This window comes from Carassius auratus, chromosome 21 (assembly GCF_003368295.1).
Source record: "Carassius auratus strain Wakin chromosome 21, ASM336829v1, whole genome shotgun sequence".
Taxonomy (NCBI): Eukaryota; Metazoa; Chordata; class Actinopteri; order Cypriniformes; family Cyprinidae; genus Carassius; species Carassius auratus.
The window spans coordinates 17,500,410-17,526,311 of record NC_039263.1 but is presented as its reverse complement, the minus strand read 5'-3'; the positions used below and the strand labels follow the sequence as shown (position 1 = coordinate 17,526,311).

The following is a 25,902-nucleotide window of genomic DNA, read 5'->3' as shown; positions in this document are numbered from 1 at the left end:
TCTCTTGCCTTTGTTATCGTATGTCACACCAATCTGCGTAGTTCCTCTACATTAGACAGTTAGAGAGAAGGGGGAGCGGATGGCTGCGCTCGGGGTGATTAAAGCTGCCCGCTGACTCTGCTGCCGGCTTAACGAAGTCATGATTAAGTTTAACAAGGTGTGGTGATGGCAATGTCATCGTTATGGACAAGGGGAAAAGCCACCATAGGGTGTGTGAAAGAACGCACTGCACTGTAAAATGCGATTAAGACAGGCTGCAAAAGAGAAACAAATCTTCTTTTTTTGCATGTGAAGGTTGTGAGAGAAAGGTGAAATGATTTAGCTAACGAGAGGGAGCATTCAGATTTCAGTGGTTTGAGTGCTTACAAAAAAAAAAAATGCACAAACCTTTTCACATCAAAATGAAATCATCTTCATCCTACCGCCCTATTGAAAAGAAGCCAGTGAAAGGCAGACGTGTAGCCCACCTCTAATAAAACACCATTTTCTCCTTGCCTCAGCCTCCCATTTTATTTAAAAGATAAAACCTGCACTCAAAACTAATTTTTCTCTGGGATCACATGCCCCCCCCCCCCCCCCCAGCCCTAACACTTGGCATTAACATGCGATCACCGTGATCTAATCAAGCAGATCGGATCATCAGTCAATCAGAACATGATGCGTTTACACTTGGCAAAATCAGCGGACTTACCTATCTGGATAACTGATCGGATCTGTATTTCACACGCAATATTTAAACAAATCTGTGGTGCAAAGTTGACCTGAAGTGATGGGTTTTCTTTTGAAAACTATTTTCAGTCATAGGACATTTTACAAAACAAAATAAATGTACGAGTCTCACTAGCGCTCTGTTCTTCTGACAGTTCGAGAGAGAGGGGGCGGTGTTTTGCATGTTGTCGACATATGAATGCAGACACCATTGCTGGATTGCATTTACATTAAAGCTGATTTATACTTCTGCAATTCTATGTGGACTGCAAGTGAGTTTTGTGTGTGTTTATGTGCACTTTAATATATTTTAATGTTCCACCTTCTTATATAAAATAAAACAAAGCAAAGAACAAGTTTGTTATTATTTATGATACTTCATATCATAATACAATAGTAGTCCACGACAAACAATGTTGATCTGCCATGGAAGTCCTTGTGGAAATGGAAAGAATGCCATCTTCTCCTGTTCTGTTGTTGTCTCCTTTTGTAGTTTTAAATAATGATTCAATGATTTGATATTTATTTGCAGTCATCACGGCTATAATGTTTCTCCGACGAGCCATTTTTTCTTCGGCTTTTGTCATGGTCTGTGGGTTACACCAGCAACATGCCCATGGACACTGCAGACTAGCGGTTTGCATGTGTACTGCACGTTGACATGGACAACAACACAGAAGTATAAATGAAAACTGACGCATAGTCTACGGCTTAAAGGCTACGATGTAGGTCCGACGCAGAAGTATAAATCAGCCTTTACACTGAGATCCGATGACAATGCATGCTCGACTACCTCTGGACCAAGACACGTTGATGGGATAACATTCTGATCAGAAGCACGTTTTTCATCCTCCTCCCGGCACTCTGTTCATTGTCCAAACTTCCACCTGTATGGTTTTCCCACCAGACCTTTGCCATCCCCTATTACCATCCCACATCCACTCCTTTGTCCTCCTCGTAAGCCCCCCTCGATCCCTCCCTTGTTCTCCATGGTGCTAGGTTGAGCCTTCCGGGAGGAGGTGTGTCACACCATAAAACTGTCTTGATGTGTTTTCATTCGCCATGTGCTCAGTGTGACCTTAATTTCTCTTTATGTCTGATTGTGTCATTCTGTTCTCCTGAGTTCTATTAATGATCCTTATTTGTGTTTGTACTTAAAATCAAGCCTGTTCAGTTCTGTTTTGTTGAGTATTGTGAATGTTATCTTGTGTGTGTCTGTGTTCCTGACCAATATAATTTAACAATATAATTAAGTTCAGAATATAATTTGTATAAAATTATAAAATGTTATCTGATTGAATAAAAAAAATATACAAGACAAATGTAAAAAAAGTGCAACTGGAATTTAAAACTGGTTAGTGTCGTCTGCTTTTTATCGAAGCATTAAAAAATGATCTGAACTGATTAATAACAGATTGGAGATTAAAATAATAGCATATTTGTCTCATTTTAAAAGAATAATAAAAACTGAGATGAAAAATTAACTTCAGCCAGAACTTGCAGAATTTTTATTTTACTATAATAAATAAATGTTCAGCGATGTCTTCAAAAGATTTTAGAATTGCTGCACATTTTTTCTATATAATGTTGATATGGTAACTAATAAATACTGTAAATTTTGTTATGCTAGCATGTGTGGAACTATTCAAACCACGTGTGTTATAACTAACGCCACTTTACTTTGTGCCCCGTGCTCCCCTAAATAAAGGGACAGATTTAATAACAGTTAACTAAACCATCTTTTGGTGTTAAAATAGTACTGTCAGAATTTACTAAATACGTGCAATGAAGTATTAGTGCTAAAAAAAAGGCGTGGACACAGTTATTTTTGAACCTAACCTTATTGATTATGCAAACTTAATTTATAAGAGGAGAGTATTAAAATGAATCACACAACTTGAACTCGTCAAATTACTAATATTTGTGCCATTATTTATGGAAAAAAGCATGTCTTAAAGTAGGCAGTAATTAGTAGTGAATCACTCGCAGAATTTTTCCCTCCAAATAACACTTTTATGGAATTGCGCTCAAATGCTAATTTGCCCTGTTTAGTAAATCTGTTCCAAGATCATAGGCGGAGCATGTGTAAGGTATGGGGACTTGGGGCACAAATGCCACTTAATTGGACAAAAAAATGCCCCTGCACAAACAAATAATCTATTACGTCTGTTGCTAACAAAGTGAATATGAATAGACAGTGTCGAATGCGGCATTAAATTAAGATCTTCTCATGTTTTTCATGTTTTATTTTAGGCATTTTTACAGTGTTGTGCATTTTAACTAATCACACACAATTCTGTTGAGTTTAGGAATGCAATGGCAAAACAGAAGCATTCAGATGAGTACTCGCTGAAACTCATCAGTTTTGTTGCGCGCGTGCGCGTTCGCTGACTGAATTCCGGACTCTTGCGAATTCAATCATCATAAAAAACAAAGCGCTGATGCATGTACAAAGTAAGAGATTCATTATACAGTTTATACAGCTTCAGTGATTATAACAATAGTTTTGTTTTTTGAGAAAATCAGCCGAAACAATAACTATAAGAATAACTTGAATCTTGAAAGTGCTTCAACTCGCGATAGATCAATGTTAGTGATAATGTCACTCTCTATATATAATTTATTCGCTGTTTGAATAATCGTGGAAATGAATCATTATTTAATTATACATTTCTGACATTATTATTAAATTGTTATCTTGTTAAATACAAATTATGTCCCATTAAAATAAATTTATTTACCCTACATGACACCCATGTCTGGTTCTTGCCAAAAAAAAAAAGACGTGTTTATGATGTTTAATACACAGTGGCAGAGCCAGGACGTTTTTCATGGCCAGGGAGGGGCAGCAACCAGTCTGGGTGGGCACAGAAATCTTCATTATTTCACTTTAAAAATATGTTTGATTATAATACCTAAAACACAACTGAGTACAATTACTTTCTACTTCTAGATATTTGTAAATCAAGTAATACTGGGTGAATATGACAATTTTTGTATTATTCCTCACCTCCAGGTATTTTAATAAAGGGGCTCAATATAGCTTTGTTTATTCAGCTTCTAGAAACTCCCAAATGCTTGCTCTCCAACACTGCATACTCCTGGATCAGACATGCGTAGTGATACAAATTTGAAAAAGGCCGAAGTCAACAGTCATAAATGAATATAAAATGAGTTATTTTCTAGTATAAGTGCACTGTGCTCACATTTATTTGTGCATTAAATTACAAATAAAAAATACATATCATCTTGTGCCTTATATGGTAATCTCGAACTGCAAGATATATTTTAGTCCATGCATTTGAGAGACGTTCTTGTGTGCTGCGTACATGTAGTTTGCAGTTTTAATTGCCTTTTTTGGTATTTCAGGACTTAGCTGATGACAGAACGAGGTATGTAGCCTATACTCAAAGTTTCTTGTGTGGGTTATTTATGATGAAGTGATATAGAGCGTGCACCACATATCTGTGTACTGTTGAAGAGTGTGCACTGTGAGCACAGTAAAATGGCTGATGGGACAGGGAAGTGTGTTTTACTGACAAATAGTCTAACAATATCTCATCAGACTGCAGTTCACACTTGTTCTACTGAAGCTGATTTGGTGAAGCTCAAGTGCGCATCTGAAAATTGTCCCGTTTGATGCGGTCATAGCCTAAAGAGATGTGGCGGTTCCACATCTAAATAAATGCATTTCTCATCAAGAAAAAAATTGACAAAAACTGCAGTTTTGAGTGGGGTGGCCAAAGGAGTGACCATGCTTTCCTTAGTGGTGGCCACCCTGTTAATACATTTTGCTGCTTTTAGCCTTACCCTGGAGTTGGTTCCCCCTCCGCCTATGCCCAAGATCTTGTATATATAGCATAGCATTGTGCTTCCCCACTCCGGAATAGCACCAGCTGATTAAAACAACCTTTATTATCTTCTGTTTACCTTATTTATTTGAGGCTCCTCGCAGTCTCCTCTCATTCTTAATTAATTACTTTTGGTCCTGACCCAGTTGCCGATTTTAAAGCAAACTGTATGCTTAATTAACCAAATTACAGCTAATTAGCGTTAGTCATACTGTTGCTTCAAATGACACATCAACATTTTCCTGTGTGATACATCTAATATTATGCCTGAAAGCAGCCATAATTTATATTATATGCAAACAGTAACAAATAAAGAGGACAATAGAACAGCATTGCATGTTTGGACTTGTTGAGAAAGAGTTGAGGAGGAACTAAACTCACCATAGCCAATGGGACGATTCCACCGAGGTCATGTGGTGCCAGACGGATGAGTGTCTGGATCTCATCCGAAAGGGTTCGGGAGATGGGGTACTCGATCTGCCATGTCGCTGAGCGACTTCCCAGAGGATCCAACAACCCGTTGACCTCCAGATCCACCTGAAGAACTTTCTGGAAACCAGCCTCCACCCTAACAGGAAGAAGAGAAAGTAAAAGTATTATTTAAAATGTTTGAATGCAAACTAAAAGCATATGCATGTAAAACTCATGGGTGTCTTGTGTTTCTTTGTGGTTATGTGGCTACTGGCCAGTGCGTGCTGCCAACAGATGAAGGGGCAGTAAAGCGGCCATTTATTGACCCTTTTGTTTTGTACACCTGGTGTGTGTACAATGTAGGCTGAGATGTATGTGGGTGTGAGTGTGTGGCGGTTTACTCTCATTATTTCAGTTCAACAAAAACACATCCCAGCAGCAACCAGAAAAAAAAAAAGACAGCAAAAAAGCAATTTACTTTTGGTCCAGCGCCACAGAATTTTTAGAAAAGATTTCCAAAGCAGAGCATAACATTGTCTCCACTGATTGCGATGCATACAAAGCTGAAAAACAATGAATAAAACCAAAGCCATTTGATTTGCCCGGGCCTGGGTTTGATCAGCCTGGCTGCTCTGGCCTCACAGTACTTAGTTAAAACAAGACTGCATATGAAAAATTCTTAATATCAAAGTACAAATCTGGAATATGGAACTGCAATTGAATTTGCACCTGGAACACAAAAGAAAACTATGTTCTTTTCCCCCTCAGTATCAGAACAGTATGGTACAAGGTCCCTCTTAAAAGAACTCACACTTCCATGACAAAAGTAAGGTCACCGCATTATTCTAAATGCTGTCATTTCAACAGTTTGGAAAAAATAATTAGAATTTGTTCTTTGGTTGAAATCACACAAGTTCTAACAAACACTTTGCTCAGGGTTAACAAGGTTGCCGTTTTCCCCATGTGGAAATGTTTCCATGAGTTTTTTGTCCTGCGGTTTGAAGGTTAGAAATATCACACAAATTAGATTTGTGAAGTGAAAAAAATATGGTTTTCACTTTGCAATGGTTAATGGTGCTTCCATAGTAGGCCTAGAAATGACCTTAAATAACCTAGAAAAAGTATATATATATATATAAAAAAATTGTAGGTTATTTAAGGTCATTTCTTATGGTTGGCATATTTTTGGATTGGTCTTTACAACTCCATCTGCAGAATCTAAGAGTATCTCAGGAGCAGAGAGATACTATCATCCATTTTCTGTTAACAAAATAATTCCAGAAATACATTCTCCTTCAAATTAATCTTCAAGAAAAAAACAAGACATATTCCACCTGTCTGTGTCCTCTAATCACCAGCAGTTCTAATAACTTTAATTCCAAAGAGCCCAGGATTCTCTGATTTCAATGTCATGGAAACAGAGATGGCAGGATATTTTTAATAAGCAAATCTGGGATGATCATATCAGTTTTCACACTTTCTAATCTGTGACTTTACATAATAAAAGCGACCACACACTGCCAGTCTCTGCCAGATTGCACATGCTGTAAATTCATTTGATTTGTAGATTCCTTAAAGAGACATTATCTGTAAGGAGCAGAAAAGTGAATTCAAGGCAAGGAAAAGCTTGTTTAAAAATCCTTAATGGAATCAATTTGCTCCAAACCTGTATGACTTTCTTCTTTCTGTAGACCACAAAAGATGCAGTTAGGCAAAAAAATTGTCACTATTGATATAATATGGAAAAGAGCAGCGTGAACATCCTGCTAAACTTCTGCTTTCGTGTTCCATGAAGTGAGGAAGAACAAATTACTCCTATTTTCATTTTTGGGTGAACTATTCCTTTAACAACTAGATATATCCTATGATGTATGGATCCATAGGTATGACTTACCCTAGGGAATGCCATTTCAGTAACTACTGCAAGAACAAAAGGTCTTGTAATGCCATGAATTTTCTTTACCAACAGACATTTCGCTAAGCACTTTTTACGATCACACAAAAAAGGGCCGAAAAAGCCTATTTAAAGTAAGTGCCATTTTGCTGTGCTAATGTGGTGCTGGTGAATGGAGATGGGCAGCTAAAAGGCTCTGGTGTTAGAGAGGTATTCTGGGAGAAACAGCTGACAGCTTTGTTGCACTTAAAAATAAATGCATCCGCCTTGTAAACACTGGCTTTCCACAACCTCACTGAATGCTCTGAAGAGCCCTGTTAGCTCAAACACATTAATGGCTCATTGTCGGAATTCACATTCACAGCTAAGAAATCCAAACCAGCACAGAATTAAACACCCCGTTATGGCTCAACTGTAGGGTTAAGACGTGTCCAGTAGAGGGCGAAGTCCAGTATCTCTTCACCAAAGTTGAGCATTTCGGACTCAAAATCAAAAGCTAATACTGATTGATTAAAATCCCTTTACTGGCAGATGGAATTTGGGAATCTCTCTGCATTTTGCCTCTGATTTTGTTGGATTATCTGCAGAATGGATTTAAAAATGGTTAAACGTGTTAAACCATGCATTCTGGGAGCAGATGTAGCCAAAATGTTCAAGAAACAAACATAAGGGAAGAGGAATTTAATGAATGACGGGCGTTCCAGTGGAAACTGATGAACTTTCAGTGGAATTCTGTGTACATTCTACCCGTTATATTCTATATTAAATGAGTTTTCTGCTCTTCACAGCCCACTTTCACAATCTTATGCTATGCAACAGAGGTTATAAGGGCAGTAAATATGAAAATCATTTCAGACACAGAGAGCGAAAAAAGTGAAGAATGTATATTCATTTTCAAACCACAAAAAGAGTACTTTGTGAAAACAGGAATGTGAAGTGGAACGTGTCAGCGAGAGTTTCTCTGTGAAGTCTTTGAGAGTCTCGACAGGTGCTCAAGTGCTCATCACTACAATGAATGGATTGTTATGTCAGAACGTAGAAAAATGCAGAGAAAGCCAGAGGAAAGCAATTTGATGAGATAGATAGATTATAAATATATCCTGGTTGACAGATCACACATAATCGTCAGAGGGAGTGAAATCCTGCCAAAATTTATAGGTCTGACGACAAAGGGCTTGACTGCAGGAGATGGAGAATTAATATTTAAAGTGGAGTAGGTGAAATTTCAATCTTTCAAAAAGGTTCTTCGACTGAATTTCCCAAAACAGAGGCTCTTCAAAGAGACGGCGCGCATCCCTCATTTTACACAACCGTGCAAAAATGGCGTGAGAGAAAAGGAAAAAAGGCCAGAAAATGGAAATGGCTTTCATTGTGGAGACTCTGGGGTGGATATATTCATGCACAGTGGTGATCTGCTTAGCAATGACAACAATGATACATCAAACGAATGGAATCAATTTGACTACAAAGCCGCTGTGGTTGGCAACTCACGGCTCCGGGAAATAAAAGTCAAAGCCGGGGAAGTAATGGCAGTTGGTGCGTCAGCTTTGAGTAAAGCTGTGGTGGAATTTCATTTCACAGGTTGCGGAAGATGCCGAGTGAAAAAGCCACGCTGACGGCGAGCCCTCGCCCTCCTACTGGAGGATTTGCCAGCCGCCTCTTCCACTCGTTTCCCTCTCAAAGGCAACACTGGGCACACAAGACCCCCAACAGGCTAAGCATGAAACTCAATCACAGTGCTGGCATGGGGGCCCTGACCTGCATCACGCTCACTAAAGAAGTTTATGGTCTAAATACGGAATTCAGATGGTCAGAATAAAGGAGGTGAGGATGAGAGAGAAAGGAGAGAATCAGCAATGAATACAGATGAAAGTTAATATGGAGACTGTATTTGCAGGCTGAGGGAAGCAATGGTGCTTTTATAAAAGTAACAGGCTACTACAATAAACCAAAGAAAAAAAAAGCTGCCAAGGATTACAAGCTTAGTGATATTCAAGTCTTAAAGATATTCAAGAGTTTTATATAAAATTGCAAGTAATCCAAGGAACCACTGGCACCAATGGTCAACTTAGGATCGTGGTGCATCTTTGAAACAGCCCAGATCTTTAAGAGAAATCAAATAACTAATAAATCATCTTACAATCATCTTAGTCTCGTGATGCTTCTGGGAAGTGCATATCGGATTTTTTTTTTTTAAGTGAACAAATGTTTTGAAGTGAACAGGTCTTTTATGTGAACAAATCTCTTACGTGAAAGGATCTTTTAAGTGCACAACTATTTTAAGTAAAAAAGGCTGTTTTTCAAAAGATCATAAGCCTAAGGAGATCAGAAACCATTCACACCAATGGATTGTAAATGAATGACAGAATGTTTAGAGTGAACATTTTCTTTATTGTCCCTTGTGAAGAACATGACTGCTGCTTTGATTGCTTTTTCTTGAATCTAAATACTAATTATACCATAAGAAAACAGTATTTCAGCACTTTCTTGAAACCCATAGTTTATTTAGGTATTATATTAAATTATATTTCACCCCAGAAATTGGCAGTACTGCATGTGGTTGACTACCGGCTCACCACAGCCTGGATATTTCTAAAACTGCTCAGAGTAACAGCCTTCATCAATAGCACTTGGAAGAGAAAGAGAAAATGACCCATAGTTCAATGTTTTTGTATAGGTGCATTGATGTGAAGGAATGTGTGCACATGGGTTTGTAAATAATAGATGACAAGTAGCATAGCATTGTCTTTAGGACTTTTAAGATTTCATACTTATATACTTCTGCTGTAATCCATAAAAGCAATTCTCAACAAACATCAGAGCAATGGAAAATTCTGCCGAGCAGACAAGCACATAGTGCAGACAGTTCACAGACCTTTACTTTTTAGTGTTATTCTGTAGAAAAGTTATCAGGAGGATTCACATAAAAACTATTCTTTCACCTCAAAAAGGCTAAAAAAGTAGACGTGATGGGAACTTAAGTGTGTACATTTCTAGAGACAGAATTAAACATGAATATCGTTTTAGTAAGTTAAATGTGCATCGTCGACAAAACTTAAGGAAAATCTCAAGTCAGCAACCACTGAGGAGACTGATAAAATGTCTAATTGTGGTATGAACCTGAAAACGTACAAAAGATACAAAGCGACTAATGGAGTGCGCACCATTTGAGGATCCCTGTTCTAGATTACTCATGGGTTGTTTTTCGTGTCACTCTCCCGTTTTCTGATATAACTGGACTTGTCAAAATGGATGTCAATAAGCTCTTCACTGATTGGCTTGAATAACTAAATTCACTTTTGGTGCGTGAATTTAATTATTTGTGCAAGTCTGTAATTATTAGATTACAAGTCAATGCAAAAGACGCACACAGACATGAAATCGTACCAGGCGACGCATTGGCTGTGAATGTGTGATATTCAGCTCAAGTTAAACAATTTAAACTCAAGTAAAAGTTTGGCATGTTGTCGCTTATAAACACGTTCAATTTGACATGTCTGGTTATATCAGATTTTTTTAAATTATGTTTTTATATGTGCAGCTAATGATGAGTTAATTAAAAAGAAAAAAAAGTTAATTAAAAAAAAAAAAAATTAATCACAACAGTAAACAATGGATATTCAGGATTACGTAAACGTTTTTTTTAATTACTAATGTTTTAAAGATGAACTTTAAGGGAACATTAGACAGCGAAGATAATCTTCAGTAAATGTAAAAAAAACAACAACAACAACAACACAGAAATAAGCATGCACAATTAAATACATATCAACCAATGAACTCTCCATAAACCATCAAAAACTTTTCTTTTGTAGTTGAAATTATGGACGACCAGCATCTAATGCAAAATACCACTGAAAAATGACACAAAAAACAGCCCACCTTGACTGTCTGTGACCCGCGATCTCATAAACCTTGAGGCAGTGATGTAATATTCATCGCACTCTGCAAGTTGATTTGCTTGCTGTTGCTTCCGCAGGAGCGCAAGAGGTTTAAGAAGAATGAAGCGGTCGGACGGATGGAAGCTGAGGAAAATGGCTGCCCTTGGGTGAGACATCCAGCTGGGAACATCATTTAAATCCATTAGTTAGATATCATCAGACTCTCCCACTCACTTAGTAGCTATGTTATCACCGGTGTAGATGTGAAGCGGAATGGGGAGCGCAGAGTGAAATGGATCCCTAAGATGCCAGTTCTTCACACCAAATTACCTGAACTAAACCTAGGTCGATGGGTAGCTCACAAAGCCTTCCCTCAAAGCAGTATCCAATGTGTCCCAGGCTCAACTTTTAAGTTCAAATAATAGTATATTGGCAAATGCTGGGTAAGAGAGTTCTGCTTATAAATAAAAACCTCAGTAAAAAGGCAAGCAAGACAGTCAAAGGAACAATGTTGAAAATAACCAAGATTAATGAATGGTGTCTGAACTACCTTAAAAAAAAACTTCTGGAGAACGGTGTCTGCTAGTGTTTAAGTGCAGGTACATTTCCTTCTCGAAAGCCTTATTGATGAATACAAAACCTGAAGCCATTCAGCACACATCTGCTGCCTCATGGGCAGAGTAGCCTGTAGGACTGCAGAAAACACAATAACCAAAAACATGGCCATATGAGGAACCATTTTCATTATGCTACAGTAATGGATCAGAACAGTCATTATTGCCACTAATTCATGCTCTGCATAAACCAATATAATTAAGTATGCGAATATGCAATCGCATGGGATCCTTGTAAGGTCTAAGCACACATGCACTAGGCATGCTAATGTTGGCAAACTCGTGAGAGTCACGCGCTGACACTTTCGTTTCTCTGCAGCACTTTGTTTGATTTAACTTGATTAACTTCCTTACCATATGTTTCCTATTATTTTTTTTGCCATTAAGCTCCATCTCTCCTTCCATTCATGAAACATGATATCATTCGCTTCCTTCAGAATGTGGGATGAATCCAAATGATTTAAGTTCTGTTTTCTGACTGATGAACTTCCCATCCCTCATATGCAGCGAGAACAAGACGTCAATCCATAATTGGAAGCTCTCAAGCATAACATACTCAGACTAATTAAAAGAACCAGAGCTAATGGCAAAACACGCCATATTGCACTCTCCCCAAACAGGTTGTCCCTGATACAAGTCATTACAAGGGCTACACACACATACAGACACCCAGACCCCAAGGATCCTTTGCTCCATATACAGACATTGATTGTATAACTTAAACTGGGTGTTTATGGACCTCTGGTCTGGTCACTGTTTGCAGTGTGCACACACACACATATATTATCTACGATATACACACAAACCTGTTTTCAACGATCACAATAAGAAATTGTTACCAATTAAAATTAGCATATTAAAATTATTTCTGAAGGATCATGTGACACTAAAGACTGGAGTAATGGATGCTGAGAATTTAGCTTAAATTACACGGTAATAAATTACCTTTTAAAATATATTCAAATTGTAATTATGTTACATTATTATTGTTTTAATTGTCTGTATTTTTGAAACATTTGAACAGTAATGTAAAATCACATATATAAAAATTAGCAGATGAAAAAAAACTCAATTTATTATAAATATTGTTTATGCAATACACTGAATATACAGTTGTTCAAACAGGACACGTTCTCACATTCTGTCTGTGTTATTTCAATGGTGTCTCTGCATCAGAAAAAATGTCTTTGGCTGTTCTGTCACGTCTTGCTGCGTTGTAGTGTCTCACGGTATGAGCACCACATTTTGAAGAGGCTGTGTCAAGTTAAAACTTATTAAACACGAGACTCTTGCATTCTGTTGCGTTCAATTGCACTAAGTCCAGCTGTTTTTGAATGCAAGAACGTGTCCTGTTTGAATACCTTCCTTTGCTCTCTGTAAATGTGGCTGGCATGTTGCCTGTCAGAAGGTGGTACTTCATTCTTGAATTACTCAAATGGAAAATATCTCATTATAGATTTTACGTAAAGGTCAAGATGCATGTCTAATCGCATTAATCACACAAAAAAAGTAAATGCGCTATGCTAATGCGTTAAAATGTATAGTACTATATAGTTATATCTGCTGATTGGTTATGATTGTTACAGTACATAGAATATGAGAATATGCTAATTAAATTGCTTCATTTTCTTTTACATTTTTAATTTTGGAAAAAATTATAATAAATAAATAAATAAATAAAATTTCCCTACATGCCAATTTGTCTTGCATTCTGAACACTTCCCAAACAGTGGGAAGATTCCAAATGCAATACGAAACCCTTCCACCATCACTTTGTCTCATGAGGTGTGACCTTCGTGGAATCATCAGCTGTTGGGGAAGAAAATGCAGACCCGTGCACAACCTCTCACATCCAGAGCAGTATTATTTTCCATTCTCTGATTAATGTGCTCATGCAAAGTCAAATGTAATTTGAGGATGTGTCTTTTTACATATGCAGATTTCTGCAGCACAGCCACACTGCAACACTGTATTCATAAGCTCATTAGGAATGTGAACGTAGAAGCAGCACGGCTTGTACTATTTAACCCAAATTGATGAATTGTTCTCCGGGTATGCTAATAGTGGCCAGAGGCATTGTTATGGAACACAACACCCGTGCTTATGGGGCTGGAGGGTGTGTTCCTTTTTCCTCCCTTGAGAGGACATAGACAGTCAACAGAGGATCCAGGGTGAGCAACAGCACCCCCAGCATAGAGAGAAAGACATTTTAATATATTACAGTGTGCATGTTTTATTACAGGAAATGAGCTCAGGCTGGCGATGAGGAGCACACAAGGCCATGTTTATTTTAAGAGCTGCGCAGAACGGAGCATCAAAAAAACTTTCCCATATTTCAATGCAAACATCATTATTATAATAGCATACAACATCTTTTTCAGTCCACACTTAAATCAGAATATTACATGCATGGAGATATTTGCATAAACGCACATGCCCACGACTTTGCCTTTGAGGCTTCGTGTCCTCCCTGTTTTAAGGGAAGAGTCCCGCTCTCATTTACACAAATCCACCAGCACTGACATTCAATCAATGACAGGGTTTATGGTACAAGGCCACAGGACAGTAAATTAGGCTTAAATCAAACAGCCCAAAGTGCAATTCGGCCAAGTCACAACTTCTTCATCCTGCAGATGAAGGAATTTTAATGACCAGCTGAAGGAAACGTCAGTAAACAAATTTAACTGTCAGAGCAATATACTTAGAAGACATGTTTGATTGGAAAGCAGCCATAATCTGAGCACCCCCCCCTCCCCCAAAAAAGAAAATCACTCTCCATATGTGTGTGAGGTGGACAGTGACAACATGCAGTAGAAAAGTCACATGAGAAGAGGCATGGCTGTGATTGGTTGATGCCTGTATTGTAAATCAATCTATAAATCTGCATTAAACAAGAGGCTCTATAATATGGAATGAATAGTGAACTAATTCAGACTAATTACAGAGTTAACAACTATGTTAATTGAAAAAAGTGTATATATATATATATATATATATATATATATATATATATATATATATATATATATATATATATATATATATATATTAAAAAACATATAATTGTTAAATTTCCTTTGTCCTACCTATAATTAATTTGGCTGAACAAGTAAAAAGCTTTCAAGTCATTTTCTCAGTTTCACACTCTAGTGAGTTAAGGTCTTTTGCCTTTGTAGGGCAGTGTGGCATGGAAGCGATCAGCCTGTGGCACTACTGAGGCACTACTGAAGCACAGGTTTCTTTAAAACTGGCCTTCTGCTCGACGGTTTTGTTGAATTGACTGTTTCTCTCATCTTTCTCTTGAATATATTCCATAGATTCCATATTGGGTTCAGGTCAGGTGAGTTGGCTGGCCAGTCAATCACAGTAATATCATGGTCAGCAAACCTTTTGGAAGTGGTTTTGGCACAGTGGGCAGGTGCTGCTGGAAAATGAAATCAGCATCTCCATAAAGCTTGTCAGCAGATGGAAGCATAAAATGCTCTGAAATCTTCTGTAGATGGCTGCATTGACATTGGACTTGATAAAAAACAATGGACCAACACCAGCAGACATCACGGCAGCCCAAATCATCACTGTGACTTCAGAAACTTCACACTGGACTTCAAGCAGCTTGGATTCTGTGACTCTCCAGTCTTCCACCAGACTCCAGGCCTTGATTTCCAATTAAAATGCAAAATGTAATTTTATCTGAAAAGAGGACTTTGGACCACTGAGCAACAGTCCAGTTCTTTTTCTCCTTAGCCCAGGTAAGATGCTTCTGACGTTGTTTCTGTTTCAGAAGTGGCTTGGTAGCCCTTTTTCTGAAGATGTCGAAGAGTGATGATTATTGATGCACTGACTCCAGCTTCAGTCCACTCTCCCAAGTGTTTGAAATGGCTTTGTTTGACAGTATTCTAAGGCTTGTGGTCATCGCTGTTCTGTTACTTGTGCTCTGTGAACAGCCACCCCTTTCGGTAATGACCTTCTGTGACTTACCCTCTTTGTGGAGGGTGTCAATGATCGTCTTCAGGACCATTGCCAAGTCAGCATTCTTCCCCATTATTGTGGTTTCAAAGAACAAGAGACACCCGGAATTTCTACTGTAGGGATGGTCATTTAATAAAACTCAAATGTAAATACTCAAATGGATTTTTGACTGTAATGAGCTGTAAGCTCTAATCATCAAAATTAAAACAAACAAACACATACAATTTTAAATGTTTTACTTTACATGTAATGAATCTAGAATATATGAAAGTTTTACTTTTTGAAATAAGTTACAAAAAAAAAGAACTTTTTCATGATATTAATTTTTTTTTAGATGCACCTGTATACACACACACACACACACACACACACACACACACATACATATTAAGTATAAAAGTATACTAATTAGAAAAGCCAAGATTGTCAAGGCAAATTATTCATGTTGGCTTTACAAAACCTTTTTAAAAAACGTGTGAAAGTTTAGATAAACATTTTATAAACAAAATATTACATATATAAAACAGTAGATAGAACAATAGGTATAATGACAGATAGAATGTCAGACAGACAACAATAGAACGATGATAGGACGATAAAACTATAGATAGATTTATAGATAGAACATTTTGACATAACCAGGTTTTAATAAATTGCATGTATATAGAACTTCTAATATAAATATTATAGTATTTGCTGCTTGTTCATAGTCCCAGGTGTGAGTTAATTCCATTTAATATGCCTTTAACTTTGACAAACTCTGTGAAAGTATGTAAACACCAAATTGGAAGAACCAGGGAGGGGAACACTGCCTAGACATTTCAGAAGTTCAACACACGTCACTGGCAAAGACAGCTCTTCTGAACATTCTTACATGCACACAACAAACTAATTAACAATATGTATTTACATATTAATTCTCTGTAATCTGGCTTCTGCCCTTGCCTTCTCCAACCATCCTTGCTTTATTTATATCCATACCTACACACACTAATGCTGAGATGACAAGCACTCATCCTCACTAAAAAAGGGGATTTGTAAAGCACGGCAACATGCACGCAATCATTGGATGGATTTAAAGCATCGATCACGCGTTATTTAATATGTGTGAGTGGCGTATGAATCTTAAATGCCTCGCGTGGCCTTGAGCAGTTATGTAATCATAAACGAGCCGTAACGGTTGCCGGGCACGCGGCTTTGGAATAAATTAAAAATGAGGGGAATGTATTTACAGGATCTGTCATCATTAATGAAAAACAGAAATAGCCCTCCCACTCCTTAACATAATGGAACGGTCTAAATCGCTTACTATGATTTATATTGGCTCCTCTACCCAGCCCCCACAAACCTTAATCGATACGGGGGATAACGGTAGATTTCTCTGCCGTTATCCTCTCCCTCTCTCCACAGGGATGTTGGCCACATCTCAAATCTCCTTCCCATCCATGTTTCTAAACCAGCTCTCTCACTCCAGATTGCCTGCCCCTCTCTAGCTTTATCGGGCAAAGAAACACCGGGGTTGGTTGCTGCTCTGCCAGCCGAGAGCCTGGAGACAGTAAAGAGGGTTGTCAGTGAGGCCGGGCTGGCCTCATGTGATAAGACCTAGTGTACAAATCCAGGGTGGCAATTTAATCCGAACCATCCTGCAGCACTTCATATCACTAACACCAACTACTGTAGAAGTGCCTCGGTCTCTGTATTCTCTCATAAACACAGATACACACAGAGGCCCCATTGGGAGAGAGAAATAAGACCCGTCTGTTCTTAAAGGGCATTCAACTTCAGACACGCTTGGGGGACTTCGGGATGCAGTCAATTCAATGTCAACGGTGATGATCCTTCTTCTAATAAAGAACTTTTATTTTAGAGTAAAACAAAAACAACACTCACTGGCAATTTGGAAAATAAAGAAGAAACTTATCTGGAGTATGTGTGTTTACCAATATGCCATGGCTAAGAATCATTTCTGAGCACAAATCAACATGTTAGATTGATTTCTTCAGGATTATGTGACATTGAAGACTGGAGTAATAGTTGCTATATTTAGCTTTTCATCACAAGAATAAATTACATTTTAAAATATATTATTATATTGATTTATTTAAAATGTAAAATTTAACATTGTAATAATATAATATAATATAATATAATATAATATAATATAATATAATATAATATAATATAATATAATATAATATAATATTGAAATGGTGCAGCTGGAAAAGGGAATTTTGAGTTTCCTAAAACTACAGTGTTGTCATAGTAGCTCCATGACCTATTTAACTCATAAATCAATAAAAATGTGATTCAACATGATATGACCTCTTTAAAATGCCTCATATATTAGGTAACACAGATAAAATCTGTACTGGGAAATGTTCAGGGCTGTCTCTAAGCGCTAGAAGTTTCCCTGAAGACTAAAACTGTCAAGAATCCAGAAAAACACATGTCTGTGTCACCAGGGATGTCAAACTGCACAACAGAGACATGCTGTAAACTAACAAAAAATGCACTAAACATTTTTTATACTGTATCAAAGATGAGCATGACATTGCATGGGTATCAGACCATAGTAGTGGAGATTCTGATTCATTTCGGTGTCTCAAATCATTTGATTGAGTCCACCGAGTACCTCAGTAACATTACATCTAAACTAAACAGTCTTCTGACTAAATCCTCCAAATAGTTTTGCTCAAATAGCTTTCTGCAGGTATAATAAACCTACTTGACTTCAAAAGTATGTGCACAAGAATGACATGCGGGCCTAAAAGATTAATTCTAAAGCACAGATTAGTTTCCGACCAAAACGCAGCTATATCAGAAACAATTTATACTTGTTCTTGTTGCCCTTTATGTGACTGATTCGGTTTCTGACAATGCAATGAGAGGAGTTTGTTACAAGCAGATACTAACAGAGCTCAATAGTCCACTGACCTGTGGGGTGATGCTTCTGTCAAAGAGCCAGCAACATAAGAGACTGTGTGTGTGCACGCATGAGGAGAGAGGAACTTCACTTGTGTCCTTGGCACATTAATGAGGTAGAAAGACAGAGGGTGAGAGGCGAGGTCACATCAGGGTCAACTCTGGATCAGCGGCCCCATTAAGTGGTCCAGACATACCGCTTTAATGAAATCAGCCAGAGAAGAGGCAGAGGAGCTGCTTTGCGAAAATCACAGCACAGCCTTATATTTATTCAGAAAGTGTTTAGTGTGATTGGCTTTGTATGAAGAAGCCTGATTCTTTCATTAAAATACCCTTGCCTTTTGAATGGCTGATGGGTGCGTGTTTGTTCCTGCATACGTTTTTCTTTCACTGTCCCTCATCACGAATTCAGTGAGTTCGAGATTTCTTATCTAAACAGAGGCAGGCGTCTTGACAGATGGATGCTGACAAGCATGTTTCGAATTTAAATCCAACACCTCGGGGAAAGGGTGTAGTTTGCATTCAAGCCAAACTATGTCTGATGTTTTTAAGGTGTTGAACATCTTCCCTATGAGTGAAGTGCACAGGCAATCAATTGCATTTGGCTGCAGCATGGAGGGAAAGCAAGTTGTATAAACCCTAAAGAAGAAGAAAAAGGAGGACAACAACATAACAAAAACAAGGAGAAGATTACATGGGATCTTTTGAGCTCATTGAAGACCAGTCATACCGCTACATTCTAAATCATTTGGTTTGATTGTGCTTGATGGAAGTCCAGCCAGAAGAGCATTGCAGTAGTCCAGCCTAGAAATGACAAGGGACTGGACAAGAAGGGCCTGTTCTTTCTGATGTTGTGCAATGCAAACCTGCAAGATCGAGCAGTCTTTGCAATGTGGCCTTTGATGGTCAGCTGGTCATCAAAGATTACACCAAAAGATTTCTGACGAAGTTGATGGGGTAATTGTAGAAGAACCTAGCTGGATGGTGAAATCATGCTGTAGAGTTGGAGTGGCAGGGAAGACAGGTTCTTTCATCCATGCCGAGATGTCCGCCAGGCAGCCTGAGATCTGTGCAGCTACCGTTGGTTCATCTGGTTGAAATGAGAGATAGAGCTGTGTCATCAGCATAGCGATGGCAGGAGAAGCCACGTGCCTATATGATGGGACCCAATGATGTAGTGTATATGGAGAAGAGGAGGAGTCCAAGAACTGATCCCTGAGGAACCCCAGTGACCAGATGATGTGCTTTGGATACCTCCCCTCCTCACGCCACCCTGAAAGACCTACCAGTGATATAGGATTCAAACCAGCGAAGTGGAATCCCTGTGATGCCCAGTGATGAGAGGATCTGTCAAAAGCAGCAGACAGATCCAGCAGAAGAAGTACTGATGAATTGGAATATTCAAATAGAGATGTTGTAAACTGTAATAACAATTCCAAATATTACTGTTTAATGTTTATTATCAAATAAATGTAGCTTTGGTGAGAATATGAGAGAAACATTTCATGAACATGAAAAAATCTTACCGATCCCAAACTTCTTAACATTAGCACATATGAATAATCTCATATTTATCTCAGCAGCAGCCGAGCAACTGTCGCTGAGATTAATGGGACTGCTAACGTATAGCTTTCTTCCACAGCTTTTATAAAAAACAAAGGAGAAATCATTAAAAGTTGTGCAGGAACAGACATTAAAACAGGCCTGGACTGTCAACCATGCTTTGATGAGAGCGTAGTGCATCCGACAAGGAAAGAAAGAGAGAGTGAGAGCAGGGAGCATCTGTCTGTTCACCTGAGACTCCACCTCTTCATCGATCCAGAGGCAGGCTGAGAGAAGAAAGGACAAACTCAAAACAAAAGACAAGATGGCTCAATCTAATCCCCGCTGTGGTGCTCCAATGAAAATAATAAATAAGTTGATGAAAGAGTATCGTGTTCGTTTTTATGCTGGGAATCATCCCTGGCTCTCCGCGCCACTGATGGTATGGGGGATTATAGCCTGCCCCATTGAGCAGAGTCCCAACCCCAGGATTAGACGGCTTGCTGTGCCGCTTCAAGCACCTCGATAAGTGGCGTTCCCACTGCTAAATCAATACCAGCACAAAACAGCGAGCAACGCGGCCAGACACGACACTCAAGGCCCAATTACAGCCTCTTTACCCATGGAAACATGATCCTGCGAACTGAAATTCTGCACCAGAAACAAAGTACTCTGGCTTACAAAATTTGACACATTCTTCACTGGCAAAGAAGGCCATTTATAAAGACATTTGGTTGAGTTTTGCCGTATCGTTCTTGTAGGGTGAGTACAGCTTTTTACTTTCTGAATAGGGCAGGGCTGCGGATTCTGCATGAGGAATTCATCGGAAGCACATCTGCTCCTTCCAGGAGTAACTGATCCTCTCATTTCACACACCGTTTGAGAGGAATATGAAAAAAAAATCCTCCTCAGTCAAGCTGAGTGGAGAGACAGAAGATGTGCAAGTAGAAAAAAATAATAATTAACTGGTTAAACAAACTGGTTTATTGGAACAAGATAGTTTAAGCCTGGTCAAGCTGTTGTAAAACTAGCCTAACCAAAATTCCTCTAAAACCTGCAAATCAGATCATACTAATCAGGTAGAGAGAGACCAGGAAACTGATTTAGGCCTATGCTTTTTATTATTTGTTTGTTGTTATAATAATTTCAGTAGGGGTTTCATATCTATCTTATCTATAGGTGGACTTTTAAAAATAACTGATACACGCTGGAGTCTCTGGCACCACAATCATAAAAAGCATGCAAATCATCAGCAGAACATGAAGGTTAAAGAAAGCAAGAATACAGCAAGTGCAGCCATAACGGCTCAGATCTGTAGCTTCTCTACTTTGATTTGACAATGTACACATTCAAACACTGCAGTGCTGCTTTGCCTGACAGAGACATCTTGAGGACTTGTAATATTCCCTGAAGAAACTGACATCATTTCTTTCTTCTGCTTTCTTCTTAATCATTTTCAGCTTCAGACGACTATCAACTTCACATCTTTATCTGAGACACGCTCCAGTATAATTGCTCTCAACTGAGTCATCAGAGGCTTTGGTAGTTTGTCATGCACCGGCACGGCAAGCCTTCAAATGCAAAATGGCTAATTCTACCATTTGTCCTGTAGTGCTTTAATTAAGCAGCCCAAAATACTGGTTTACTTCAATTATCACCTACACAGAAACTGACTGCAAATTCTTACAAATGGACTAAATCGTAACAAGAACTTTAAATTCGAATTAAATTGTAGAACAGTGAAGTCATTTTAAACTCCAGTTCTGAAAAACTTATTTGGAGTCAAACCATAACCAATATTGATGTTTCTCATTTGTAAATCACTTCAAACAAAATCACCTGCTAAACAAATAAATATAAAACACTTTTAATACTGTATATTTAAAATTTGAATACATTTACTTTCTTCCAAACTATAGCAGTGAGCTGCCAAGACAACATTTTGTAGTCCCTATAAAATGACAGTGTTCTGTGCTGTACTGACATAATTCAACTATATTAAACAGCTCTTGAAATCATCAAAATTGTACTAAAATGGATTATAGTATCCAATGTATAATAATAAGCAGGTTGCTGCTTTTAGCTGTTCTTCTTAAACCAGTTAAGACGAGCCAACCATCAAAGGCTGGATTTTTTCAGCAGCTGTGCTATTAGTTTTCACAGTATTAGCTTAGCAAAATGCTAATGTACACATTGTAGTCATTTGAGAGTCATGTTTCTTCTGTGCTTAATGCACACACTGACCATGTTTTACTGAGTTCCGGGCTATGGAGAGCATTTTAAATTAGTCACATACATGTATAAGGTTACATTTTATTTAAAAAGCTGACTTAAAAGGTATGCCTTTGTAGATATAGACAACAAGGCAGCTCACTTGGATTAAGAACGGAGCAACTCTCTAACTCTGTAGAGGAGACATTAGTTCAGGCACACATTATGCAGAAAAATTATAAAATCAACCTTTGTCAGTGTGAAAAATGTATAATGTGTAAGGACTCATTAGTAATGTAGTGGAGAGCATGAGAAATCAAAGAGGATGTATAATAACTAATTTCCAATCTTCTCCCTGTGGACTGGAGCTAGCACCATTCTCACCATCATCTCCTGACCTCTAAAGTAAAAGAACAGATGAGAAACGCAGGGAAAGACACCTTACCTCCCATATTCTCAGTAAACCAGTAAATTCTGGGGTTTGAAACCCAGGGAGAATATCTTTACCCAGAAACTCTTAAGTAAAGGTGCCGGTTTAAAGGAATATTTTGACAGTTTTTCTGCAGGGAAGTAAGTTTTATTTCAATTTTGGTGGATATATTTTCAGATTACCAACGGTCAAATGGATTTTGGTAAGTGCTTTTGAAGCAGTTTTAAACTACAGCTCCCTTGTGCACAAATCATAAAACTTTAAAAGCCCCTGTAAACCCAAAATGCAATTTTTTCAGTTGCCCGAGACAAAAATTACAATTAGGTAAAGCATGTCAGAGTAACAAGAATATCTTCTTCAAACACCCACACATTAGGTGGAATAGGAATTTCAATGAGCGAGCATAATCAAATAACTGTACGTTATTGGAATATGATTTATATAAAACTCTACAGGCGAGGAAAGAAAATTCTGTTAATGTTCATCATTTTTCTCTTTAGGCTGAAAATGAGTGCATGAAAGCTCAGAGCTCTGTCGATACCGCTTGCCACCCCACACTGTGTGGCCATTATATGAACTGACACATCTGAAAGTAATGTATTTGCAGTCTGATAGCAAAAAAGCAAAGCGAGATGATTCAGATTTAAATAACATAGATGTTTTATATCCCTGTCGCATTTGGGCACAGAAAACAGAGTTTCTTTTTTTAATCAGGGGTTGGAATGGGGCGGGTTTGTGAGATTCATTTACATATGCAAATGGCACCAAAGAGAGGTGCTGAAAGAGGTGAGGGACCTATAAGGGCTGAGAGCACAGCTGCCAGTCAATGCCTTCTAATCTCTCGGAGTGCAGAAATGCAGAGTGAGTATAATATAATAATTTTCAGACAGAAAATGTAATCTAACACCATTTTCGAAATGAGAAAAAAAAAACTGGTTGAAAATCTGAACCAAGAATATGAATATGCATAACAGAAAAATCTAAAACCACCAAACAAACTAAAGATCTAGGTTCAATATTAGCACTGGGAAAGAATATATATAAACTATTCCATTATATATTAATTTAGCTTTGCATCTCTATTTTCTGTCCGAGTTAAAACTACAGCAAGGGACTAAACCTAATGGGTCAGTTCACCCAAAATTCTTCATTTACAGTCATTCATATATTTAAAGAAACCTGAGACATTTCTGTCCATCCATTGAAAGTCCATTACACTAAAACTTGCATAAAGTAAAACAAATCCATATGAATTGATGGCTTTAATTAAAATCTTCGGAAGAGATGTGATCACTTTATATGGTGAACATATTTAATTTAGGCTTTTATTCCCAACATCAATAAACACTGATCTACTCGTGTGCATACAGTACACGAGTGGTAAACAGAAGCGGAAATATGGCAAAAAGAAGCGGAATTGTACTTGCTTAAGGCACCAAAAAATAACACTTCATCAGTTTTTGTGTGTCAAAGATGCACGTTTGAGCTTCAGTTTACCATATTTGATGTGCTCTGTGTGTGTGTTAAGCAATGTTCATCTGTTCCTCACGATGCATTGCTCACAAAGATGAACAAAAATCCTGTGGGTCTGAAACAACATGAGGGAGAGTAATTGATGACATCATTTTCAGTTGTGGTTGAGCTTTCTCTTTAAGCAGATACATTTACACTAAATAAACTGATGAAACACCCTAAATTACATAAAGTAGTATGAACAGCACTTCAGTACCAATAAATGGCTCAAATTAACCCATTAAATTCCAAATTTTTCCCAGACATGAAAATATCCAATTGATGTGTCATTAGAAACTATATATAATCAATATATAATAATCAATAATTATTTTTGGAAATTATTTTGTAAAAGTGTGTGAAAAAAATGTGTTTTATGTAACCAGTGGGATAATGTGTGTACTGAAATAACACATTTTCTGTAGTCATAAAAATGGTTAGATATCTAGATAGCTTATTTTAAACTGTTTGATCACATTCTAGGGTTACTATTATGCATAAAAAAACTTTGCAACATTGATAGGAACACTGAGATTTATTTATTGAATTTTATGTAACATTGTAATTTTTAATTGAGTGCAATATTTTGTCACTGAAACACTTTATTGTCATTTTCACTAGCAACTGCAATTAGATTTATATTGTATATCTAAGTTCACTGTTATCCCACTGATCACTATTGTTTACTCACGTCACACGTTTACTCATTCTATGACCACACTCAACAAAACGAAATAGATGTGAATGCATATATTTATACTTGACACCCTAAAGATCAAGTGTACCAAACATCTTTGTCATATATTTATGTTAAGACACTTTACTAGCCTTCAGTTTTGGAGCTTTAATGCAGCCATGGTGTTCTCAAGGTGCAAACAGGAAGTAAACTGCTCTGGTCATGTGACAATTTGCACCAATCACGTGGAACTGCACATATTTAAATGAGACCCTTTATTTTTTCCATATTTGCAGGATGTACACTAACACATCAGTCAGTGTGGTTTTTAGAGCTTTATAAATGAAAACCTTTTTTACAGTCACTATAGTGACCGGTAGGATTAAACGGATTAATCACATGAATACAAATGACCAAAAAAACAACTAAAAAACACATGCAACAAGAAGTAACTACAAAGCTACTAGTAGATTAAAGTAGCTATAAAGTTAAGGTAGCTTGTTACAGGAAAAGTTGCATGTTTGAAACCATTTGAAGTACTGCTGTACTCTGAAAAAAACAAGCTGTCGGTGCCAGAGGGCCTGTATATGAAACAAGCAGAAGAGTTGAGAAGAATAGTCATTAGTCAGAGATGCTTATATTTAAGGGGCTAAAGGCCAAAGGGCTGTATGGTGCAGGTCACTGTATATGTGCATGCGTTTGTTGGCCAAAACCTTACAAAGAGAATTCAGTTGCAAGCAAGTGAGGAAAAAACTTTTTGGTTTGCAGTGTATTTTGCCTTAAGCTTCAATCATAAACTTTGAACTTCTTGGACATTCAAGTAACCAGCAGCCTTCTGATGATAATGCTTTTCATATCAATAGTCTCTAGATTTAGAATTCTCCTTTGTTAAAGGTGCCATAGAATGAAAACTGTATTTACCTGGGCATAGTTGAATAAAAACAGTTCTGTATATAGAAATGACATACTGTGAGCCTCAAACACCATTGATTCCTCTTTCTTATGTAAATCTTGTGCATGCAAAAGACAGCTGAAAAACAGTCGAATCAGAACATACACAGACTGTGATGTTACAGTTGGGATCACTATTAGTTACGCCCACAACATTTGCATATACCCGCCTATGTCCTGTTACATTACAGTACGTAAGATTTCACTTACCACATAAATCGAATAAGGAGAGATAACTGAGGATGCTGGCAAATGATTTACAGATCCTGAGTACCACTGCACATTATCTTGTAAAATGTGTGGTAAGGACTGCCACTGTAGTTTACACAG

At 37.7% G+C, this 25,902-nt stretch overlaps 2 protein-coding genes across 3 annotated transcripts in view; both read right to left on the bottom strand.

The window, feature by feature from the left end:
• Window positions 1–25,902, bottom strand: part of LOC113038752 (mitotic-spindle organizing protein 2) — a 1,160,083-nt gene that overhangs the window by 193,085 nt on the left and 941,096 nt on the right. The window lies entirely within an intron of this gene.
• The window catches only part of LOC113038712 (transmembrane protein 132C-like), a 120,090-nt gene that overhangs the window by 20,512 nt on the left and 73,676 nt on the right, over window positions 1–25,902 (bottom strand). The window contains exon 5 of the mRNA XM_026196332.1: window positions 4,941–5,127. Coding sequence (XP_026052117.1) covers window positions 4,941–5,127 — 187 coding nt within the window. The remainder of the gene's footprint in view (window positions 1–4,940; window positions 5,128–25,902) is intronic.